We start from the raw sequence: 16,454 nt of genomic DNA, 5'->3' as shown, positions 1-16,454 counted from the left end.
TTAGGCTTCGTTATCTTAAGATTTGAGATTAAAAAATGGAAAGAAAAATCTTATTACTTAGTTCTTAATTAATTAATTATAATAATTCGCTGTGGTAATATCAGTTTTATGAATGTTTCCATATAAAGATGGGAGGGAGGGGGAAGGCGGGGAGCCATCTCCGTTAGATCTAAATTCTGAGTCAAGAGATAAAATCACAGAGAAATACGTTCGGGGTCGATGTTAGAGAATTTAGGGGACAACGTTGAAACACCGAGGGTGCGTGCAGTGTCATTGCCATCGACGAGGGTGGTTCATCGTTCGAAGGGTTAAAGTGCGAACGTAGTAAAGTTTGCATGTACTAAGTCTCCCTAGGATGCGAAGTTGAAGATCGATAGACGACGGTTCCTCTTAATTCATATCAACTAGTTTTTGCATAGTTCTGTTATCATAAGTAATTTCTGGAAATGTAGAAACACGAATCATTTGTTAAAATTAGGAAAATAAACAGATGTTCTATGAGTCATCTTAGTACACTGCATCTATTTAACAGTATCATTGTAATCTTCAGGATCTTACAAAGAATGAATTCTTAATGATGATCACTCCTTAATAATAAAATGTTTTCATTTAAGAAAGCGAAGGGCAAGAATAGTCTTCCAGCGAAGTAGTAACATCCAGTAGTAGATAGACGAACTGGTCAAGTAAACATAACTAGTTGGCTACAGACAAACTCGCTAAGTAGATACATCTAGTAGGAGGCAGACGAACTGGTCAAGTAGATACATCCAGTAGGAGACAGACAAATTCGTCAAGTCTTATCAACAGACTGAATGGATAGAATCTTGATCTTTCTCATAAATCATCCAGATCCAATAGAATTTGATCTTTACCGTCGAAGTAGGAAACATCTAATAGGGAACAGACAAACTCGCCAAATTATTTTTGCAGTCAGACGGAAGAAAAACGTGTCCAGATTTTTCTTTCAAATGATGAAAAGAGGACAGTTGACCTAAACAAGAGAATTCAACGGAATCTCATAGTCCATGATTTAAGATCATGAAATAGTTAATCCCAAAGTTGTAAAGTATCTTTTAGGTGAAATAATGTCAGTGTGCGTATCGTTTCTTGGTGGCAACGTATAGCGGCGAACTCTTTGGCCCCGTTGAGCTGATTTGCATGACGGTTACGAGCTCGTTCGAGCTCGTGGTGGTTATATTACAGAGATCGAGAGAGGGCTGGATGTAGGAAAAGGTGGATAGATCGGAGGGAGGAAGAAGAGGGACGAAGGTAGGTCCCTTTCGCGTGTACCACCCTCCACCGCATCCTCCCTGAACCCTCTGGCTGAGGCTGACGACTCTGGGAGGCAGCTCGGACACTCATAACAATCATAACAACGAGCCCTCGCGAGTAACTCGCGGCCCACCTCCGCGCATAGACCACTCCCATCGGACCGCCTCCGTTTCCCCCACCAAGGAAACTTGGTGTTACCCCAGTGCTGAGGCGGGAGAGTGTCGACGCCGGGTTTGTCTTCCCTCGACTCTACTCGGGGGGCCACTACGCAGCCAGACTGCGAGCCGTGAGGGTAGAGGTCCGAGTATTCGCACGGTGATACACGCGCCGAGCAACGTGCACGTTCGACCACGCCGCTCATTTTCCACTTCGTATCATCGATTCAGAGGAATCCAACGGCAAGAAGAAAGAAACTACCTAGTCATTGAAGAAGAAGAAGAATATTATCGACAGAATTAAAGATTATCTCTTCGAAGGTTCGAGGGATCAAAGGATCAACTTCATAGGAAGAAGACGAAGAAGAATAAGAAGAATAAGAAGAAGAAGAAGAAGAATAAGCCAAGAGGAAAGTAGAAGAAGAAGAAGACAATTTTCTTTTCTACGTGCTCCACCGACCGATCACACACCGTTGTCTCACTTTTTTCACGCTGATATTTCTATTATTGTGTGTGTGTTGTTATCATTCATCGTTTGTATCATCGAAGAAAACGATTTGTTGGCAACTGATCGGGAAAAGAGTTTTAACCGGTTGAAATAATTCGCGATTACGGGGTGAAAAGAACGAGTGCGCGAAATAGAGAACGAACAGGAGAGCAGGGACGTCCAGGTGGTGCGCGTCCGACGCGTTCTCGACCTATAGAGACGCACGTGGGACGGACCTACGGAACGTGCGAGAAAGAAAGAAAGAAAGAAGATAAAAAAGAAAGAAAAGGATTAGTTGCCGAGATTACTAGTAGGAACTTGGTGATTTTTGTGCGGACTGGTGAGACCAATCGATTTGTGTTCGGACGCCTTTTACTACTTTGGACTTCCCGTTTTGTTGATTACCCTATACATTTAAAATAGAACTTAAACTTGGACTGACAGGTGTGAACAAAGTTTACTTACATCAAGAAGATAATTGTGTTACGCTCAAAATTGCAAGTGAAATCGCGAAGTGACGATAAACTTGAGGATTCTTATTCCTTCTCTCTCTCTCTCTCTCTCTCTCTCTCTCTCTCTCTCTTTCTCTCTTTTCTTACTCTTTCCCTTTCTTACTCACGCATTCGCAAGTCTAACAAGCGACTCCTAATTATCGTTGGCAGTGCGCAATTACGACGAGCGCGTGACGCCACGAGACGGGACACGTCAGTGTTTTTCTGCTTCAAAATTATACGTTTTCGTTCAGAACGTTTCAAATCGTCGTCGCAAGTCGTCTTCGTTGTTGTCGTCGTCCTCGTTCTCGTCGTCGTCGTCGTCGTCGTCGGCTTCGTAGTAGTAATCATTGTCACTGTTGTGGATATGAACGGGCACGCACGCTGTGCTGTACAAATAGAATAATTAAAAGCGCATTACGTTTCGCTACGATCATTTTGTCTTCTTATATATATATATACATCTATTTTTTTTTGTTCTTTACGAGTTTAGCGAGAAAAGCCACACACCGGTATAGGGGACAAAAATTTCTTGGAAGCGTTGATCGTCTATCTCACTTAATCAGAAGTGACTAGTGCAAGCTGATTAAACCGCTGACTTATTGTATATCGTTGGTCACGTGAGATCGACTAATTTCCACTAATTAATTATACCAGTTAATTAAACGTGCCGTTAGAACAGGCTGATGTCACGAGACTTGAAGATTTTCTCGAATCGTTTATTCCTCGACGTCGGTCCACCACCGACCGCGAGATTCGCGAAGAAGGATTCCATTGATCGTACGAGCGCCGTCGAAGGCTCGTGAAGAAGAAAAAGAAGAAGAAGAAGAGGATAAAGAAAAGATAACGTGAATTGTAAGAGGAAAGGATCGAATTCCTTTTCGATCATCTTTACCCGCATCGTGGGAGAGATAAATAACGGAGGCTCGTCCAACTCACGTCAGGACGACGTCCCACGTAGAGCGGTCGCAGCTCAGTTTAGGTGAGTAACTTACAATATGTATCAACTTTCTTTATATATATAATACATTGATTCCATTAATATCGTAATTCAAAATATATCATCGACAATGATATATGTCAATTTCATTTAAACTATCGATATTTTCACTAAATCAAAAATTATAATAGAGAATTCTGTCAATATTTTATAAAAGATCGGACGAATATTTTGTTTCTCGAGGAAAAAACATTGTATGTAAAATATAATTGAACGGTTTAAGTTGGTAAGGATTAGGAAAAAAAAAAAAAAAGAAAGAAGAAAAAAGAGAGAAAAAAAAAGTCAGAACTCGGATAGGAAAAGCCACAATTTTATTCTCCTTTAACTTTTCTCAATGTTGGCATGGTAGAACGTTAGCGAGGAAGGCCAAAGCTAGAGAGTGGCGTGGCTCGCGGGCAATAATCGTCGCCCCGATACCATTAAGTTAATCTCGGTAATTAAGAAAGTTACTCTCTCGTTGCTGGTCGAGCAAGCGAGCAAGCGAACAAGCGAACGAGCGAGTGGGTGAATGAATAAGCAAGCGCGGGAATGTGTTGGTTAGAGCGGGAACGGGAACGCGAGCGCGCAAACCTTAGTTTTGTCGATTCCGCATGCGAGTTGTTTGCCCGCCTTCCCGATTGCTCGCTCCAAGTCACCGATCATTTCCTCAGGGTACTTAGGTGCGTTCTAATAATTAGTACTATAATTATGCACGACTGCGTGTGTCCACGCGAATGTGACCTGGAAATGCTAATATAACGCAAACCTTGTCTCAGCAAGGATAGATATATATATGTATGTAAGAATGTGTGTATGTATGTGTAAGTGTGTGTACGTATTTATGTATACGTGTGTGTAAGTATTTACGTGTACATACTATATACGTTAAAAAAGGGAAAAAGAAGAGAGAGAGAGAGAGAGAGAGAGATGGAGAATAAAGGGGGAACGTATTTTAATGAATTTTTTATCCGAGCCGAGAAAACATTGATCATCGTGATTATGAGAGATAGGAGTTTTAGTAGCAATGGATAGTGTAGAGATTGTAGCGATAGGTGTGGCGATATGGAAAGTAGACAGAATAATCTCGTGCCAATATATACGGCTTAGATTGTAGACAAAATATACGTGTTATTAGACATAGTATCAATTACATTTTTTTCATTTTCTATTTAACCTTTATCGTTTCGCGACTAATAATAATCCAACTCCAATCATATTTCTTTTTATTTATGTAATACTTTTAATCATTTTTATTAATAAGTAACTATGTTATAAAAATGATTAAGTGTCTTTCCTCGAGATATTAATATTTGCAAAATTGCTTTTTAGATTATTGTGGAAAAAATTACTAAGCGATATTCTAATAATAATATGGATTAATAATAATTGTAACTCTCGCGATGTAACGTATAAACGTAACCTTTTAAGTAAAAAAAAAAAAAGAAAAAAAAAGAAGAAAGTAAGAAGAAGTTTTTATTGAAATTAGCAAGCCACTCGTTGGGGAGAGGAACGAAAAAAAAAAGAAAAAAGCTAGAAAAGAAATATAGTCGAAGTTAGAGCGAAAAGATTTACTTTCGAAAGTTTTTACGATTTTTCTTTTCCTACCTCTTCGAGGTAGATGGAAACAGACGAGGAAAATACCGTTTCGTTGGTGTGCTTACGTCGCGAGACCATGTGACTGGAGAGGTAAACAGGAGCACGTGTTGGCGGCGTGACTAGGAGTGACGGTGTGGGGTGGTTGAGAGAGAGAGAAAGAGAAAGAGAGAGAGAGAGAGAGAGAGAGTTGGGAAAGGGGGGTTGTCGGGCTTGGTGGATGGAAGGTGGTGTTGGTGAGAGGGTGGAAAATCAGTGCGAGCAGCAGCCGGAGGGTAGGAGAGTTCTTTGCTTGCCGTCTCGGGACCATGGAGTGTCGGTGAAAAGGGAAACTCGAGGGAAAGAGAGAGAGAGAGAAAGAGGATGCTGAAAGAGGGTTTGCGAAGAAAAGAGAACGAAATTCTATCCATCGGGGTAAACAGAGAGAAAGAGAGAGAGAGAGAGAAAGCGATAGAGTAAAAGAGATAGAAAGATAGAGAGAAAAGGGGGACAGAGAGAGAGAGAGAGAGAGAGAGAGAGAGAGTGTTAGGGAGGAAAAGAGAAGAGAAACGAAGCTCCAGATTATTCGGTTTAGTGGTGGGAGGGATGGTGCGGAGGCAGAGGCGGAAAATTCCAAAGGAAGAGGTCGACTGCGATATCGTTGGGGTTGGAGCTACGGAATTAGTGTGTAAGAAATCAACGAACTTTCTATCCTATCCCTTTTCCAACACTATTCTCTTCGTTAGAAACTCGAGACTTAATGAATTCATTTCCGTTAATGTAAGTAGTTCATTTTTTATATATATATATATACACATACTTATTTGTGGAAATATCATAGCGTGTTTTCTTAATTGCAAGTAATACTTTGGATTATTTTCTTCTTCCGGTTAATTGTTACAGTCAAAGTTTAGAAACGTTTAATTAAGATACAGGCTTTTTCTAATAGATATTTATCGATCTTCATTTACAAGATTATTTGCTTTCCTTTATGTGTGTATGTATGTGTATGTATGTATGTGTGTGTATATATGTATCGAGCAAAGATATAAGAAATAAGAAGAAAGAAATACCAAAGACGTAGTAACATCACCTCGGTTCCTTTTAAATTCTACTTAAACTTTGTCGATCCCTTTTCTCTTCTCTTTTTCATTGCTCTTTCCCTTCCTTCGAATCGAAGCCCGTCGAGACTCTCCCGTTTCCAGCCCGAGTCGCTTTTAATCCGATTCAACCCCCTCGACCGACGATACGCCGCACGATAACATACCCCGTTCGACAATTTACCCACTTTTCGGATCGTTTCTCAGTTCCCAATTCACTTCGACTTCGTTTCATTCGAGTCTTTTTCATTGTCTCTTATTAGTTGTTAAGTTTTCGTTCGTTGTCAATAATTTATTAACAAAACTTTCGTTATTTATATACGACTATAATTTTCTTTCCGTTCTTTTTTTTGTTGTTGCACTGGATTCGTTATTAACATTATTTCTTCTTGTTGTTGTTATTTTGAATTAACAAATATTAGAAAGAAAAGAATAATGTCGAGAGGGAAAAAGAACCGAAGCCCATTTTTGTTTTTTACGCATTATGTTAGGAATATTTTTTGTCATCGGGTTTGGTAGTCGAAGGACAATTGGACGAAACGCTTGGCCCCATAGAGGGCGAGGCGATGCGTGTGGTATCATTAATTCTAATAATTCATAAAGAAGCACGCACGTGCGTAACGCGGGCGCACGGAAGGGAGAGACTTTCCGCTTCGAGTCGAGGGTGGACTTGGATGAGGACGAGGACGAGGACGAGGACGAGGACGAGGACGTGGACGTCGACGAGGAAAACGTGATGCTTCGTCACGAATGTTTTTGTACGCACGATGCCTCTAATAGACCTAATTTGCGTGTAAAAGCACTCGCAAGATTTTCGTGCCTCGTCGCGCCATCGAGGAGGCACTGTCATTCTTCTTGTTCCCCTCTCTCTCTCTCTCTCTCTCATTTCTCTCTTCCCCCTTTTTTCTTTCTTTTTTTTTTGTTCATAGACAAAGAAGAAGAGAGAAAGAATCAAATACGCTCGTTTATCCATCATTCATCGGTGATTATCGCTTGGAAATCCTATGAGAATAATGAAAGATTTATCTTTCGGAAATATTCTTCTTTTGTATATTATAATTTCGAGATTATGTGTTATATAGAATGTAATTAAGAAATTTTAGACGAATAATACTCTCCCCCCTTTTTTCTTCTTCTTTTCTTTCTTGTAAATTATTAAAAGTTCAATCCACAACTGTAGTTCTAAAAAAAGAATCATTAAAATTATTCCTTCGTACACAACTACGACATCTTATTCATTCGTAATGAAATCATTATGAATCATCATCCGCCGTCGTTGAAATCCCATTGCGAATATAAAACCAAGTTGGAATAGTGAAAAAAAAATAAATAAAAAAGAAAAATAGGAGGGTCCAATGAACTGAAGAATGAAGTGAGAAAACGAGAGAGCGAGCGAGTGAGAGAGAGGGTAAAGACTTATAAGATTTTGGGCCAGATGTTAATTCTGACGACTCAGCATGAGCCGCGAAGGCGGTTTTAGTACGTAAATACATCTTCAGCGGGGGGGCACCCATTATAATGGGCATGTGCGGTTAAGGTTCTATTTGTGGTAATTCGGAGTTTAATGCACTCACGCTCTGATTTAGCCGACGGCCTGACACTTTTTTGTCCCCCTGCGCTCACTCTCTCTCTCTCTCTCTCTCTCTCTTTCTCTATTTCTCTCTTTCTCTCTCTCTCTCTCTCTTTTTCTTTCTCTCGGTGAAGCCCCAACGACGCCGGCGCCGTAAAACATGAAATATTCTTCCTGCGCCGCATACTCCTCCTTTCGTCTAAGCGCTCCTTAACATCGCCTTGCGTACTCGATATATCATATTCACCATTTCGTTTAAAACGAAATACGCATAAATTTGACGTATTATAGTCATGATTTTTTTTCTAAAACCATATCTACGTAGATATGTAGGTAAGTAAGTAAAGTAATGAATTTTCAAAGAAAATCTCCGGTTTCTTGATAACATTTATACTATACTAATTGACTATCTCTTTTTTGTTTTAGAAGCTTCCTTAGAACACTTCAATATATTTACGATTAAGAATATTTATATAATATGTATAATAGAATATATGGATGTAAGGATATTTCGCAGGATATAGCTTGTTAACGTATGTCAAACTTTTCTCGATATAGCTAATTCTTATGAAAAGTTTACTTTTCTATGTGGATAAAACGATCGAATAATATAATATTTGTATAGGAAATACGAGAGTCATCTTAACATGATAAATCATTCAATTTAATAATAATATATTGATTACAGCGTATATAAAAGATATTAAAGGATGAAAGATATTTCTTTAAAAAAAAAAAAATAAAATGGTAGTAGTATTAAATGAAACGATTGACGTTTTGCTGTACGTGTTCTTAAACGCGGCATGATACGGAGCGACGAACTTGACGGAAAGGGGTTCTAGGGACTCTAAGAGGAAACGTTCGCACAGTCGCATTAACGTAGGCCGCTGTTCGGTTTAATCCTTGCGTTTCGTGACTCGGGGCGAAGCCCCTCGGATTTCTGACAGAATGGTATCGCACGAAAGGACCATTACCCCCACCCCCTTAGCCCACTCTCTCTCTCTCTCTCTCTCTCGGTTGCAAGCACTTAACTGATACACGCTTACACCATAGTAATACGCTAAGGTACTCGTCCGAGAAATACATGCAACGTATTTGCCGCCTCAGTCGTTCTTTCTTCGTTTATTTTGTTCTCTTCCTTCTTCTTCTTCTTCTTCTTTCTTCTTCTTCTTCTTCTTCTTTCTTCTTCTTATTCTTCTTCTTCTTCTTGGTCTGTTCGAACATTAATACACGCGGCGCCACAAAGACGCGATTATGCTCTGCCATTAGAGTGCTCGATTGATTACGGGATCGTGAAAAAGGACCAGCCGGGACAATGTCGCGATGGGCGGTTGCCAACTGGTCCCGCTGGGATCGCTTTATTGGCCGTGTTTCAAGTAGGAGGGTTACCCATGCTACTACTACCTTCTACGAATACTACTACCACTACTACTATCACTACCACGACTACCCATTGCTACTACTCCCTTCTCTCTTTCACTTCTATGTCCGTCTTTCGAAGACTCCTTGCAGTCTCCCTTGAGAATATTTCTATCCAGCACCTTCTAATCCCATTTTCGCGCGTTTCATACAATCGATCTCGAAACCTCTTTTCAATTTATCTTTCTAATAAACATATCCAAATTTAACGATAAACTTCTAGGAATATTCCTCGCACTTCTCAATCGCAAAGATTATTTCTAACATCCCCTAATCGCCAATTTAATCGAGTTTCTATGAAATCGATACGAGATATCAAATTTCTGTTATATGTATCTTTTTATATTTTTTTCTCTTACCGAATGTCTAAAAATTCATTGCAATAACCGAAGAGAATTCGTCTGGGAGGAAAACGTTGTTGCATTAACGACGTACGGTTAAGAAGAAACGGCCGGTCGTTCGTTCGTTCATTCGTTCGTTCGTTCGTTCGGCCATTTACGAAGCAGCCATATGGCGATTATCCGCGAGTAAGATATTTATAGTTTTCCCTTATCCCCACCTTAGAGAGAAAGAAGAACGTTCACCGTGGTCCAGATAGTCTTCGTCTTGGTAAAGAACGTATACCAGCCAGTCAGCCAGTCGAGACTTGATTTGCTTCGAACCGAAAATTTTCAGAGTAGACTTTGGTGTTTTAGAAATCAACCTCATAAATCCTCTGCCTCTCTACTTTGAACGAAGGAAAGAGGAGCTTCGGGTAAGGTGGTTTATGCACACCTATAGCCTCGAGCGTCTTCCTAGTATTTAAGAGACTAAGAGAGAGAGAGGGGAGTAGGCGAGAATGTTAAAGGAGGAAAAGAGAGAAGGAGATCCTACGCAGAAACTAGCTGCTGCTGCTGCTGCAGGCCAGAGGCGTATGGTTGTTTCTAAACCCACCTTATCTACCAGCCCCTATAATAAGCCGCGATTTGAGATCATATATCCCCTGCGCATTTCCATCCGCGTACGTTCGCTCGCGAGAACTCACACACTTGTTAGAAAAGACGCATACTATACGTGTTACATATACCAACGAGTTAAAGGGACGGAGGGAGGGAGAGATATACGCTTATACATACATGTATCGTCTCGTACCAACAAGGTTCGAACTCTCTCTCTCCCTCTCTCTCTCCCTCTCTCTGTCTACCCACAATTCCCGAGCGCGTTATAGGCCACAGAGCGCTTGCAATTACAAGCTGGTCAACATATAATTATCCCCAATGACCATAAATTACCGGATTTTTATGCGCAACATTCTTAATTACCCTTTGAATTAACATCAATCAACCCCCTTAATTGCACGCTGCTGTTGCTGTTACTGCTGCCGTTGGTACGCCGATGATGCGTCTCCGACGATCATCCTCCTCGCCCTCCACCACCATCACCACCTTCTCCTCTTCTTCCTCCTCCTCCTCCTCCTCCTACTCTTATTCCTCGACATCGTATGTCCTCGAAGCAAAATGATTCTACTGGGATATAGCGATAATACGAAAACATAATCTCCCCCTGGGGGCTTCTAACGTGATATTGAAAAGAGAAGAAGATGGATAAGCTAAAAGAAATTATTATTCAAGGTACTCTAAGACTCTGATTTATAAATATTTCACATTTTTTTTTCTCGATTATATATAGATCAAATATCGACGTGATTTTTATTATCTTTCTTTTCTTTTTTCTATTTTTTCTTTTTTTTCTTTATCATAAAATACTAGCGTGTGTAATGTTAGATGAAATTTGACAAGAATTCCAAGATAAGTCTTTCTGATGTTATTCATTCCATATTTCAACGTAGATTAAATTAATCGTCTTACTAATTCCCGTGATTTCCAATATACCCATCCATATTATTTATAAACCCAGATAATAACTCGTAGAATTTTATTTAGAAACTAACACGCGAAGATGTTCGTTATTATAAGCTTGATATTAAAGACAAGCAGTCCAACCAAAGATAGAACCGCAACGGGTTAATTACCATCTCTTGTAAAACGTTCGCCAGTAATTATTAGTAGAGATAGATGCGTCGAATAAAAGAGAAGAAGAAAATAAAAAAAGAAAAGAAAGGGGGGCCAGATGGAATTCTGCTTTGTATATCGAGGTAACTAGGTATCAAAGTTGATTTGGATGCTGGAACGTATTTTAAAGAAATAGTAGAAAAAGGAGAACGCTAAACGTAGGATATAGTAAAATAGCATAGGGGAAGTTGCGAGGAACTAAATGATTCGTTGGGGGAAAAAAAAACATGTGAATTAAATTTAACGATGATTAATCCATCCGCAAATTCGTGACCGTAAGAAAGAGAAAGAAGGAATGAATGAAAGAAAGAAAGAAATAAAGAAAGAAAGGACGAAAGAGAAAAAGATAAAGGGATATGGGGATCTTCAGAATTCTTGGCGTTAACGGAACGTAGTAATTATGAAAGTTAAGCCGAGGCTATGTCCGACCGATCACGCTATAATTTTTTCGATTTCTTTGTCCAGACTTAAGATCTTTCCATCCCCTCTCTTTAGTCAACCCTCTCATTTCTTCTTCATCTCTCTCTCTCTCTTTCTTTCTCTACTCTATTTCTTTCTGCCTCTCTCACCTTTCCTTTCTTTCTTTCTCTCTTTCTTTCTCTCTTTCTTTTCTACTCTCGATCCAAACAAGAGAACGCTCGCGATAGGCTAATGAAACTGCACTCTCATTAAAGTACCCAGATCAACGATACTAATTGGCTAGCTTTCGGAATACCCACCATTATCCTCAGGACGCGATATAATAATCACCGCGGAATTCGATTTGGACAGGCAGTGGTTAAAGCGTCTAGTAATTTCACGGGCGCGACCCTAGAGCGATTAATACGAATCCAACGGAAATTAGCAAGCAAGCAAGCAAGCAAGCATCCAGGCACAGAGAAAGAACCGAAAGAAAGAAAGGTAGAAAAAAAAAAATCAAGGGGAATATAACAAAATTAGAATCAGAAAAGATTCAGCGAGGTACATATCAAGAAAGAAGAAGCTAGAACTAACTGGAATAAAATGAAATTGTTAGTTGAAGATCGCATTGGAACGTATGAGAAATATTGTTGAAGAGAAAACGTAAGGCAGGAATGCTTTTTTTTTTCTTTTTTCTTTTTCTTTTTCTTTTTTCCCCATCGTCCCTACTACTCGAAAGAGAAACCAGTCGACGACGGTTGGGCTCTCTTCATCGCACAAAGTGTGGTTGGTGGGTACAGTGAAATCGGCTCGCTTTGACCAACGGTAGCTCGTTATCCGCGTCGCGAGACACTCGTGAGAGTAACTTATTGTCGGCATCGACCAACCTCCCTCTATTTCTCTATCAACAACAACAACTACAACAACAACTACAACGACGACGACGACGACGTCAACGTTAAAAAGTTGTCATTGTCTTGAAGCTCTTGCCTCGAATACGTATTTTTACCAAGGTCCGTTATAAAAATTCCCTTTTTGCTTGGATATAAAGTAATCCCGGAAGAAGAGGTGGAGGAAAGAGGAAGATTGGGGTTCATGAGTAGAAGGAGTTAGAGAAGGAGAAAGGGGACGGGGGGGATGAGGAGGAGTAGGAGGAGGTGGGGGACAAGCATTCTCTCTCACCCTTTGATAATAATTTGTCCGTTGTAACCGGTTGGTTTCCTTCGCGTCCTTCTTGCTCGAAGCTTCCGCTCGATGATCCATCCAGCCGTTCGTCATAGGCGTCCGCGCTCATGGTTTAAAAAGTAAAGCGCTGGACTTGGGCCAGAGCAAAAATAGAAGCAGATGTTAGTTGCGTTCGAGGAGATGATGATGATGATGAAGGAGAGGAAGAGTTGAAGAGGAGGAGGAGGGTACAAGACTATACTATATGTCGACTCCTCTCCTATGGTAGCTTCGATGGATCAGAGTGACAGAGTAGGGGGAAACTTAAAAAGAGAGAGGGAGAGAGAAAGAAAAGTTCCGATCCAGACGGCACAGTGATTTCATTGCCCTTGAATTCTTACTAACAGAGCGCTTAGATAAAAATAATTACCCGGATAAATGCGAGATGCCTGTAGGCACCGTGTTACCGAGCAATTTTATTCTCGATCCTCTTCCTCCTCCTCCCCCTCCTCCTCCTCCTCTTCCTACTTCTTTTCCTCCTCCTATTCCTCTCTCCACTCGTTCACCCTCTCCAACCCCTTTTCGTCTCCCACTCCTACACTCTACGAGCTTTCTGGCCCGACCAAATGTTTTTGCTTTGAAGTCGGAAGATGAACGAGCTGCTTCTAATTTCCAGCGTCTGCATTCTTAACAGCTGCACGCTCGGCAGTTCGATACGGCCTCTAGCGCGGACTCCTCTCTCTCTCTCTCTCTCTCTCTCTCGTGCTTAATTAGTATCGTCGTGTTTACGCAAGTCCTCCTTTTGTCGTCGAGATCGTCGAGAAAGAGCGAACCGTTGTACTCGTCGAAATTGTTTTTGAAGATTTTTTTAGGACATCCAGTTGACTTTAGAAAGATTTTCCTTATTTGCTTGAGTATTGGAGCTTTGTTTTCGTTTTTCTTTTTTTCATCGTTTTTGTTTTTTCTTCTTCTACTTCTTCTTCTTCTTCTTCTTCTTCTTATTTCGAACGAATACAATATCAGAGATATTTTTAACGTGAGTCGTGGGCCACGGTAAAACGTCCTATTTAGAATAGTTAGTTTCTTTGTAACGTAATGGAACTTTAGAAATGTTTTCATTACGAATTGTAACGAAAAGTGAATGTCCGTTAAATAAGATTCCACAGTGAGTCTCGCAAAATATACATTACGGTTCGTTCGATTGTAACGAAACGACTAAAACAACACGTCGTATTATCGCTTGACTAACGTTATTCATTATCGGTTATGGCCGTTTTACGCAAATGAATCATCATCGGCATATCATATATCAACACGCAGTTAGGTATTGTAGCCAGGAATCTCGTTACTCCGAGCGTAATTGTTGGAACGGCCAGCATCGTGCTAGATCATTATTACTTTCTATTACAAGAATTGTCCATTAAGCAATATCCTTGCACACACGGTTTAGATTTTTTTTTCTTTCTTTCTTTATAATAATATTCACCTTGATAGTTCGTACAATCGAAAATTCGTGTTATTCCAAAACGAACACGATCATTATGATTTTCTAATTAATTAAACATAAATCAAAAGTATTTTTGCTCTATAATTTCCATAACGTTTGAAATACTAAAAACACATTAGGTGTATATAAGAAAGAGACAGTTAATCGAAGTCTCTCTCTCTCTCTCTCTCTCTCTCTCTCTCTCTCTCTCTCCCTCTCCCTCTCTGTTGCTCTCTGTCTTTGTAGAGTGATCGAATCTTGGACACGAAACTCTGGAAAGGGAGTTATTATGGAATTGCGTTTCTAGCGAGGTATAGTAGTGGGGGTTTGAGAAGGGTTGAGGAGAAGCGAGGGTGTAGCTCGTAGAGCGTGTATTGCGGTGTACGTACGCTATTAGATCGGTCCTCAGAGAGTTTTGGTCGATTTGCAGATTACGAGTCCCCGGCATGCAAGGCTGACATGGCGGAGGGTTCGGCCGAGGAGGAACAGAGCAGTACCGCTGCGCCCGCTTCCCCTCCAGCTGATCTTCGCACTCTGAACACCCAATTGTCGCCGCCTTATCACCATCAACCCCATCTCCAGGCACCGCGTCTTCAGCATTTGCAGCATCCCAACATGTTGGCCACCGCCGTACCGCCTAGGCACAGCCACAGCATGCTGTCTCATCAGGTGAAAACGGAAGCCGAGTTGGACGCGTCCTACGACGTGCCATTGAATCTCAAGAGCGAGGTAAGCTTCGACAAATCTACTACTAAACTATCGACGTTATTAGTTTAACACAGGTGCCCCCGCCCCCGCCTTTCCCCGTCTCCTCCATCATACCTATTTCCATCTGTCTATACATACGATCGAAGAAGGATCGAGAGATCAAGCTTCGTCTACGAGTATATATTTTGTTCTCGTTTCGTAAATTCGAACGTTCGTGATTGTATATCTACCAGGTTTGGTTTCTATAGTACCACTGGTTATTAATTGTAATATGGTGAATTGTCGAGGACGAAGTAAGAACTTTGTTACTTCCTGAATATACGGGCACTTGTTAGAAAATACTATTACATTTGTTCCCTATCTATTATCATTCATTTATATTTATTTTCGCATATTCTATGTAACTCGATTATGTTTTGAGTACCAATAATGCTAATGCTATAATATTTCAATGAACAGATCGTTAGTATTTAACAGCTGTGTAACATATATTCTATAATTAAAGTCGATAATAGGTCTAATTATTGGATAAATTGAAATTTGGAACGGCGATTATGGATCGGACGAGTTCGACATTTACGGTGGAAATAGATACTTGTGCTTTTTACATTCTGATCTGATCGAGATGTTATAATCATTATTATATTCTAATTTATTTTTCTTATTTTTTAAAGGGTTCTTTTTTTTCCTTTTCATACACTGAAATAATATCTTTTTAATCATAAGAACGGGTGATTTCAATAGTAGATATTTAATACTTATACTTTGAATCGTCTTCGTAGCTATCGGCATAGTCGTTAGCAACGGTTTTGTGTGTCAATGACAAGCAATTGACCGATTAAGTAGACGACGTCGTCCAGCGTCCCAACCTAAATCGGCCGATGATCTCTCCCTGACCTTTATATAATTAACGTACAAAATAAAGCGTGTCGAATGAGTTCTATCAGTGGACATGGGGTCAACGAACGGATCATTCCCTTTCATGGTTATTACGCAATAACTTTTGATTTTCATATCGTCCTTGTATTTTGTACGTGAACGCAACGTATCAATACGATACCAAAATTGCTTGTTTTTATATATTTTGTCAAACTTACAGATTTGAAATTATCCAAGAAATCTAATGCGTTCACATTCAATTAATGATTTCGATATTCGATCGTTACTTTTTTTTTCTTGCATCTTATTAAAATATGATAAGATAAAAATATATTATACGAAGGAAGAGAAAAGTTGCTCCCGTTAGTATGGCAAAAGTCGTGAGAAAATCTAAGACTTAGAATGTCAAAGTTTCTAACTGCCCGCGGCATTGCCATCGTGTCGTTGTCGTTGTCGTTGTTGGTGGTGTTGGTATTGGTGTTGGTGTTGGTGTTAGTGTTGGTGTTGGCGTTGGCGTTGGTGTGGTGGTGGTGATGGTGATGGTGGTGACGGTGGCGGCAACGGTATGCAACTTCTCCTATGCGTCTACAAGACATTTGCTTAAGCGTTATGCGAAAGACTTCCGCGTTCCAACTGGCGGAGTAGTCTAATCACTGCCGGCATACAACTCTCAACCGAAGAAGCTTGCTCTCGATAATCGGTGCCCTATCACCCTAGATCGG

At 40.3% G+C, this 16,454-nt stretch overlaps 1 protein-coding gene across 5 annotated transcripts in view; it reads left to right on the top strand.

The window, feature by feature from the left end:
• The first annotated feature begins 1,276 nt into the window (after nucleotides 1-1,276).
• The window catches only part of LOC106785415 (POU domain, class 6, transcription factor 2), a 129,431-nt gene continuing 114,253 nt past the window's right edge, over nucleotides 1,277-16,454 (top strand). For 3 of the 5 annotated variants that reach the window (XM_014745847.1, XM_014745846.1, XM_014745843.1), the window contains exon 1: nucleotides 14,796-14,874. Coding sequence is in view for 2 of the 5 variants with exons in the window: in XM_014745845.1 (XP_014601331.1) it covers nucleotides 14,605-14,874 (270 nt within the window). In the remaining 3 variants the exon portion in view is untranslated. Of the gene's footprint in view, nucleotides 3,388-14,575; nucleotides 14,875-16,454 lie in introns of those variants that run through there. The other 2 variants (XM_014745845.1, XM_014745848.1) reach the window with 2 other exon arrangements.

The sequence above is a fragment of the Polistes canadensis genome, unplaced genomic scaffold (assembly GCF_001313835.1).
Source record: "Polistes canadensis isolate GaletaPanama2010 unplaced genomic scaffold, ASM131383v1 scaffold_50, whole genome shotgun sequence".
Lineage (NCBI taxonomy): Eukaryota > Metazoa > Arthropoda > Insecta > Hymenoptera > Vespidae > Polistes > Polistes canadensis.
This window is presented reverse-complemented; position numbering and strand designations above follow the sequence as displayed.